This window comes from Macadamia integrifolia, chromosome 3, assembly GCF_013358625.1.
Source record: "Macadamia integrifolia cultivar HAES 741 chromosome 3, SCU_Mint_v3, whole genome shotgun sequence".
In the NCBI taxonomy this organism is placed as follows: Eukaryota; Viridiplantae; Streptophyta; class Magnoliopsida; order Proteales; family Proteaceae; genus Macadamia; species Macadamia integrifolia.
Window position 1 is genome coordinate 35,615,875 of NC_056559.1, and position 9,481 is coordinate 35,625,355.

At 34.8% G+C, this 9,481-nt stretch overlaps 1 protein-coding gene across 1 annotated transcript in view; it reads left to right on the forward strand.

The window, feature by feature from the left end:
• Positions 1–9,481, forward strand: part of LOC122074426 (MDIS1-interacting receptor like kinase 2-like) — a 15,087-nt gene extending 5,606 nt beyond the window's left edge. Inside the window, 3 exon segments of the mRNA XM_042639242.1 lie at positions 8,356–8,607; positions 8,725–9,129; positions 9,132–9,481. Coding sequence (XP_042495176.1) covers positions 8,356–8,607; positions 8,725–9,129; positions 9,132–9,481 — 1,007 coding nt within the window.

Below are 9,481 nucleotides of genomic sequence, written 5' to 3' on the forward strand. Positions count from 1 at the left end.
TTTTTTTTTTTTTTTTTTTTTTTTTTTTAAATGATATGTGTAGTATCATTGCATGACTAAAAAGACGAATTGATAAATTTTTTTATTTTTTTAGAAGAATAGATAACTATGTATGACCATTGGGGTAGCTTAGTTGGTAAATATCAACTCCTCACAACAAAGAGGTCAAGAGAACAATTCCAATGAGATTATGTCTGTTTTATGCAAGACATCCTTATTACTTGTCATTGGTTATTCCACTTGACTATACTTCATTTGCTTAATTTTGTCATTTATTAATTTTTTTTTTAATAGGTATTTACTCTATAGAAGAGGGGGTGGGGGAAGAGGTAACGGCTAGGACATTTGAATTCGAGACCTCTTGATGAGCATGGGCTTAACGTACCAGAGCTTCACTAACTAAATCACCCTTATATCATAAGTATCTTTCAAAAACCCAGTGCACCTCTAATCTTAGGAAAATTTAGATCTATTGAACATCATAATATTCCTGATTATGGCAAGCCCAATATGTCATTGATCCAGAATGTTTTCCTTCTTTTTTCAATAGGCAACAAAGTGTATTTCTATCAAAATGAGTAGAAGCAAGGAGATAAAAAAAAAATCCACAAATGACAGATCAGAGGAGAGAAAATTGAATTTATATGATCATACAAACATCATCCTTTACATGAAAGGGCTTGCATGTAACTTTTAAGTCTTCTTGCAGTCTCTTGCACCATATTCATTCAATCGTGTTTTCACGTTCATTGGGGGTTCAGAGCACGGGGCAGTATTGGAGCCATTTTTGGTAGATCATGTGGACCAGGGATTGAGCAGTGAACCTCACTGTGGGGTCAAAAGAAATTGTATCCATATTCATTTTATTATTTAATTTCTTATTTAATGTTGAATGGTTTCACGGTTTTATTGGGTAGTTGTAATTTTTTTTTTTTTTTTTTTTTTTTGGTGGGGGGGGGGGTAGTGTCGTTTTTTGCATGCGCATGATCATCATATGTAGTTAAAATTAATAATTGTCTGAATCAGACCGTATCAGACAGATTTATTTTTAATTTTTTTAATAAAATTCAATTTCTTATTATGTTTTTTACCCTTAACTTGATCGATTAAGATCGGAGATCATACAAGGCCAATACTAATCCAATCTAACCAATATTGATGGATCCAGTTCGAGTTTTAGAACCATTGTATCGAGTATATCAACCGTGGTCTGATCGTTTGTCGGTTAGAGATATTGTGTAAACAAAAAATCAATTAGAGATATTTATGTGGAGGATGGACCAATGGGCCATTGGACCATGTGGAAGTGGATCCAAGGGTTTTGTCTGTGCTAGGTTAAGCGACATGGATGAGGGCCAAAATTCGCCATAGTGGGCCATAGTTTCACATGCATCGTATTGAGAATTTCCCATTGATTACCAATTGGACTTGTGAGTCTTTTATTTTAAGGATTCGATTTTGAATTTTCGTACCTGATCTGGATTGTGAATAAGTGGACTTGCTTGAGAGGGAGAGAGAGAAAGTGTGGTTCATTGGTTGGGTCAGTCAAGCCTGAACCAGTGGAGTGGCCAAGTTTAACAACTGGACCGTTCGGAACTTGTGGAGTGTTAGAAAAGGCAGCCCAAATGTGACAACGTTTGGTTTCCCACCCGGTTCCTTCCAATTGATCCCACAAGAATGGCGAAATCAAGTCCCTTCCATTGATACATGCTATATATTTAACTTATTCTGCCTACCAGGTCATTTATACCACCTAATCCCTTTCAGTGCATCATGTCCTTTTTTTTTCCTTCCTTGAGTTCCCTTGCCCTTCGGAAGGTCAAGTCTTGCCGTGAAAAGCACGGAGTTTGGTCTTGGATGTTAAATTATTAAATATATTTCCATCGTAAAAAGCTTGTAAATGTCCTCATCTCTCTTTGGTTCTAATTGAATGCCATACATTGGTAGGGGGCCTAAGCATGCATGAACATCGTAATCTCTTTTTATGTCGGCAGTTTAAAAAGCGGAGATGATGATGAATAATTTAGGAATTAGAATTATCAGGTAGAAAAAGAAGTGAATGTCTGTTTTTTAAAGAATAAAAAAAGAAATTTGATAATTATAAAAAAAAAAATTGAGATAATGGAGTTTAAGTAAACATTGGATAAGTGTAGGGAGTGAGAGAAATTTCCCAATGAGATTTCTCATATAATAAAATATAAATAATCATAGGATATAGAAGTCGTATTAAGTCCTTTCTCATGCTGACAAAATAGTCTCCACCAGAAGCAGAAGCATTTGTGTTATTGGTTCTCAATGGCCCATTATGGGTGGTTCAATTTTCATAATTAGAGAGAGAGAGAGAGAGAGATCTCCTCAAAAAAAGTTTTTTGAATAAATTTCTTTCAATCTCACATAGCTTTCCTCTTCTAATTCCTTCTTAGGAAGTCAATTACCCTTTGCCATGTAGTGTCTATGTACACAACAACAAACCAAACTAGTGCAACAAAGGATTCCTTGCCCATCTTCCAAGAATTTTATTATAAATATCCCTAAGGCCTTCTTCATTTGCTCACAATCACAAGAATTCAAAGAGAATTGAGGTTAGAGTATTTTTACATTTGAAAAACTCTGATGCCTTGTTTTTTGTAGTACTGTATCTGTTAACAGAGGGAAAAAATCCAAGATTATGTTCATCCGAATGGAAATGAATACGAGTAGTTGAAAATGAGAAGTTTACGTATTTTCGTTGTTCTATAAAATGATGGAGAATGGACCTCTGGTTTGGAATTACGTGCATTTTTTAACTTTCACCAACATTAGATAAGATAGATGGGTAATGACATACAAAAGGGACATTACGAAAAACGAAACTCCCATAAATATAATCAAATAATCGAAGAAAATAAGAAAAATCCATTTCTATGAAACTTCGATTATGTGAATCTGTTTCCTTTCACCTATAGTGATGCTACACGGGAATTCATGTAGTTTTAATCTTTTCTTGTAGTGTTTTGTGCAATATTCTTTTTATTATTTAATTTCTCATTTAATGTATAGAATGGTTATGGTTTTTGCTGGTGAATTTGGATCCTTTTAGAAACAAAAACAAAAACAAAAAACAAAAAACAAAAACATGATCGTGGAATAATAACTAGGACCAGATATATAAAATTTAATAGCAGAGAATAGAGTGAGATTCCTCCATGAAGATAGTTAATCAAAATTTAAGAAGACTATGCAGCTGGTGAGGACTCATTGTCGTATTATGTGGGTTTATATAACTATTATTAAGTTTGTCTTTATAATTGAGTAGAGTTTTGGGTTTATTACATGTGAAGAGTATAATTGTAATTGTGTGGAGATTAGGTTTTTTTCTTTTTTTTCTTTTTTTCTTTTTTTTTTGCTTTCTTTTATTAACACTTCTTAAATATTGTCTCCAGGGAAAAATCTTAGGCACAAAAAGGGAAGAAAACATTAGGGTGTGTTTGGTTCGGTAAATCAAATGGTGTATATATCGGATATGAATGTCAATCTTTTGATAGACATTCTTCTGAATTATGTTTTTTTCTAAAAAATTGTTTGGTTGCTTAAAGGCTAGTACATGTTTCTCGCGGGTTGAGATATTGACTTCCGTAGAGAACGTCTTTCCGCTTTCTCCTTTTATTGGTGGTAAAAAGGTTGCTCAAACCTGAGTTTAAGTGTTGAGGTAAACTCAGATTTGAAACACATCCTTTGTAATATGGTCATTCATGGAAAGTAGGATGCTCACTTATGAGGGTCATCCTAGTGAAACCAAACAACTCCAAAAATTAAAAATTATCATTCTAAAGAATGTCATCCCAAAGATTTACTAAACCAAACGCCCCATGAAGTGGAAAGTGGAATAAAAACTTTTTTGCATGATGAAAATTTTTTGGCTCACTTCGGTGGATATAGACATTCATGCCCAATCATTCAACTTTCATTGGAAGTTGTGAAGAGCACTAAACATCCCTGTATGAGTGGCTCCAATGAGATAAGAGGAGTCAAACTCAAAACCATACATTTCTTGAGGCGAAAATCCCTTGCCAACTCAACTACCCCTTGAGGTTGATGTTCTTCTACCTATATTCCCTCTTTGTCCTGTAAATTTCGTATGCTTTCTTTATCTTGTTCGCTTAATTTTCTTCGGAATAAAATTGATTTCATCTTTGATGCAGGTCTGCTATACTATTTTGAAGGGAAGATCAAAGTTGCTAGAAAGCCATTGGATAATGAACCCTACATTGACAGAGGAGATGTAACACAAGCACATCCATTCATACACACTCAATAAACAAATCTCTTACCCCTGCACAGTGGAAACATCAACATGAGTTACAATATTCAGTCTTAGGGTTCTAAGTATCAGCAGTGGATCAGTTTGATTGTATCAATATTGGTTAAGGCTGATATCGATGCCTGACTGCTCCTGAATTGGGTATCGATATCAATTGAGACAGATCCCCAATCCTGATCAATCCTATGTCTCCACTGGTAAGGTATATAAAGGAAAAATGGTCTAAAATATCAAATTTTATTTAAAAAAAAAAACAAGGATAAAAATTCATCCGATATCCAGTTTGATCCCATCCAAATCAATATCGGTTGAGACCGATCCCAATTTTTAAAAACTTGATATAGTCTCTGTGGTATTCTAAATTTACGGCCAAAGGAATTCATCTGAAATCTAAGTAGCTGGTACCTGGGTGAAAGGTTATAAAACATGCTATCGGATCAAAAAAATTAACCATATTTTTTTTTCCCTAAGAATTCACTTTTTTGGCAGATAAAACCTATTTGTATCTATACCCATATCGGTATCAGTTTCCAGCAAAGCGGATATGTATTGATCTATACGATACCAATACCTAGAACACTGCTTGGGAGGGGACCCGGACCAGCTGATTCAGTACAACTGAGGTGTGAAACCTAGATGTCATATGTCATACATTGATTACAGTCTAAAACTAATTAGGCACCGTTTGACAACATTCTGTTTCTATTGTTTCTGCATTTTTTTATTCCCAGAAACGGAGAAATAGCCTAAAAAGCGTTTGATAAAGTTGTTCCATTTCACCCATTTCTGGAAACATAAATCAAAATTTATGCTTATTTACAATTCTAGAAACGACTTTGACAAAACAAATTTGAGAAAAGAAAAAAAAGCTGTTGAGCTCGATAAATCTCTCAACTATTTAAACCTAAAAAGAGGCAACCGAACCCTCTCTCCCTTTTGGGCATCCGATGATACTATTGGGTTTTTTAGTGGTATTATGTCTGCAAAAACCATTTCGAGAAACAGGTTTATCAAACACAAAAAAATCCATTTTTGTTTTCAAAAACGTGAAAAATCGTTTCTGTTGTTTCTAGACACAGAAACAGAAGAAACATTATCAAACGGTGCCTAAAAATTGGTTTCACCCTTAACATCACTGTTTTCTAGCATTTGATTATATATAGTGGATTAGTAGTCATTTTTTTAACCAAAAAAAAAAAGTAGTCGTTTAGCATTTAATTTATCTTCTTTGTATGTCCAAAGACATTTGAATTTTATATTTATTTTATTTTATATAGAGAGAAAAATTATGTTTCTAAGCATATAGTGAGATGTAGGCTCAGAGAAGTATTGCCTTAATAATTTATATTACAACTTACTCTCTATAATGGCCTATTGTTTAAATTCTCTCAAGAGATTTTGCCCATATTATTATTTAACGAAATTTGAAAAAAAAAAAAAAAAAAACACTTAGAAACTTAATTTGACTAAATCATGTAGGCTTCGTTTAGTTGCAAGGAAAATTAAAGGGAAGGGAAGTGAAAATTTTATACTTAAAAAAGAATTTTTTGTAATCATTAACCAATGTGACTATATCATTAACTTCAAATTATTTCATATTTTATTAGTAAATTTCATTTTACTTTACATACAAAACCTTTTATTATAATATGTAAAATAAAATTATAAATTGATCACCTAGGATTACAAGGAGTAATGATTATAAAATTTTTTCTTTTAAAAATAAAATAAAAAAATCTTGTATTTTCCATAGCCATGTGTAATTTAAATGGACCCAATCCCTTCCATCTTCCATTTTATTGATTGATTAGATAAGAATTGGTGAAAGCAATGAATTAAAAGTGTCAGAATCAATCAAAAGAAAGAACCAACTCCCCCTTCCAGGATTCCACACGGTGAAGGGTGACGACTCCTTACCATGGATTTAGTTCTCGGTATTAGTATTGGTATTGGTATTGGTATTGGTATTAGTATCGGTCTTTGTCAATATTGATTCGATCCGAATTGGTATTGGAGAGAATCAATGTATATCAGTTACTTTTGCCCTTTGTTTTTCAGAAAATAATACATTTTTTTTTTTTTACTATTTTACTCCCTGAAATTATACCAATAACCGATCTAGATCGATCAAGGATAGGGGATAGATTTCAATTGATACAAATACGATAAAGCCAGTTAATAAGATACCGATACTCGAAACCATGCTCCTCACTCCGATTCCACACGGTGAATACGAAGGCCATACCCTCCCTGTTGGTGGCACACACTAGTAATGGGCCTCTCTTTTTTTGGTAGAAAGAGGGCTATTCATTAATGGCACACACTAGTATTGGGCCTCTTTTTCGGTAGAAAGAGGGCTATCCATTAATGACACACACTAGTAATGGGCCTTCGTCATGAGGATATGAGAGAGAGAGAGAGAGATTGGTTGGGTCAATGCGTGGGCCAAGTTCAACAAATGGGTCATTAGAAGTTGCAGCTCGGTTCCTCTGACAAGGCCGCCAAGGGCAAGAAATGCAAACGTCCTCATATCTCTCCTTTGTTGGCCCAACCCAAATCTTCTCAGAATTTTGCTATAAATGTCCATAGCCGCTTCTTCAAATAGAAGCCATTGCATAATTCCAAAGCATGACTTCTACTTGCTCTTCCCCCGTTATTTCCTTCATGACAACCCTTTTCTTCTCCCTCCCAACCTTTGCTTTCCTCTTTCTTTCTGCTATTTCACCTGTTTTGACTTCTACTTCGTCTGCGTTTACTTCGACCACTACCATCACTGCTGCTGAACAAACAGAGGCTCTCTTGAACTGGAAAGCCACCCTCCTCCACTCTGATCTTATTCTGCCTTCTTGGACACTCACCAATTCTTCCTCTTATTCTCATTCCCATTCCCATTCCCATTCACACCCTTGCAATAATTGGGTAGGTATTGTTTGCAATCAGCTCCGCAGTGTCTCCCACATACAACTACAGGATATGGGTTTGCAAGGTACGCTCAAAAGCATCAACTTTACTTCTTTCCCCGATCTTGTTCATCTTGAACTCACCAACTTTTCTCTCATTGGTACCATTCCTTTTCAGATAAGTAGCCTTTCCAGACTTTGATTCTTATCTCTGTCTTACAATCAACTCTACGGTGAAATTCCATCAGAGATCACTATGCTAACAAGTCTTCAATTCTTATATCCTGGTGCTAATCATCTCAGTGGCTCTATACCATCGGGCATAGGAAAGATGAATCATCTTATAGAACTATATGTGGGTGAAAACAATCTCAGTGGTTCAATTCCTACATCTTTGGGTGATTTGTACAATGTTACTCTTTTAGACCTCTCTGTTAATTCATGGTTCTATTCCTTCAGAAATAGGAAACTAGAAAAATCTGACAACATTATATCTATATCAGAATTATTTTTCTGGTCCTATTCCCTTGGAAATAGGAAACTTGGCATCCCTTGTAAATTTGGATTTTTCTGAAAATCTTCTGACAGCTTCGGTTCCGATCACTTTTGGAAACTTGACCAAGTTATCCTTCTTGAACTTGTTTATAAATCAATTATTTGGAATCATCCCTGCATCCATAGGAAATTTGAAAAATCTGAGTGAGTCAGATATGGGCAGTAATTCTCTAACAAGATCTATCCCTTCCACGTTTGGGAACTTAACCAAACTAACCAAGTTATATCTGTATCCGAATAATCTTTCTGGTCTCATTCCCTAAGAAATAGAAAACTTGGGATCCCTTGTACGATTAAGTTTTTCTGAAAATCTTTTGACTGGTTCAATTCCCATCACTTTTGGAAACTTGTCCAAGTTATCCATCTTGCACTTCTTTGGAAATCAATTATTCGGAATCATCCCTGCATCTATAGGAAATTTGAAAAATCTGAGTGAATTATATATGTACAGTAATTTTCTAACAGGATCCATCCCCTCCACGTTTGGGAACTTGACCAAGTTATTTCTGTATAAGAATCATCTTTCTGTTCCCATTCCTTTAGAAATAGAAAACTTGGCATCCCTTGTACATTTGGATTTATCTGAAAATCTTCTTACAGGTTTGATTCCAATCACTTTTGGAAATTTGACTAAGCTCACCATGTTAAATCTGTATCAAAATAATCTTTCTGGTCCCATTCCTTCAGAAATGGGGAACTTGGCATCCCTTGTAGTCATAGATCTATCTACAAATCTCCTGACAAGTTCGATTCCACTCACCTTTGCAAACTTGTCCAAGTTGGAGGGATTGCACTTGCTTGAAAATCAATTATCCGGCATCATCCCTCCACTTATTGGGAATGTTTCAAAAGGTTTGCCCTCTTGTAATTCTTCAATGTTAGAAAAGAGGAATACTAGAAAGAAGCATATGTTTATTATCATTTATTTCCTACTTCCTATTTTGATTGCAATGCTTCTACCATCTATAGTTATAGGCATTGCTTGCGTTTTTCAAAGAAAGACAAAGAAAAAGATAGAAATGGGACAAGCTGAACGAATTGATCAGGGAGATATATTCACAATTTGTAACTATGATGGTAGAACATTGCATGAAAATATCATTGAAGCCACAAAGAACTTTGATGACAAGCATTGCATTGGGAAGGGAGGCTACGGAAGTGTTTACAAAGCAAGTTTATCAACAGGTCAAGTGATAGCTGTGAAGAAGCTTCATCCATTACAAGAAGATGCTGATGTGGTCAACCTAAAGCATTTTACAAATGAGATTCGTGCACTAATTGAAATACGACATCGCAACATTGTAAAATTCTATGGTTTCTGTTCACATACACAACACTCATATTTGGTTTATGAGTATTTGGAAAGGGGAAGTTTGCAAAGATCCTAGGAAATGTGGAGAGGGCAATAGGGTTGGATTGGATCAAGAGAATAAGTGTAATTAAAGGTGTGGCCAATGCACTATCTTACATGCACTATGATTGCTCACCACCAATTATTCAAAGAGATATATCAAGTAGCAATATTTTGTTGGATTCGGAGTATGAGGCTAGTGTGTCGGATTTTGGCATTGCAAGGATTCTAATGCCCGATTCAAGTAATTGGACTTCTCTTGCAGGCACTTATGGATACATTGCTCCAGGTAATGTATTTCTTTATTTTACCTTAGACACAAAATCGTATATTTCTCAATATGCCAAATTTATTAATAGTATTAATGTATTATAG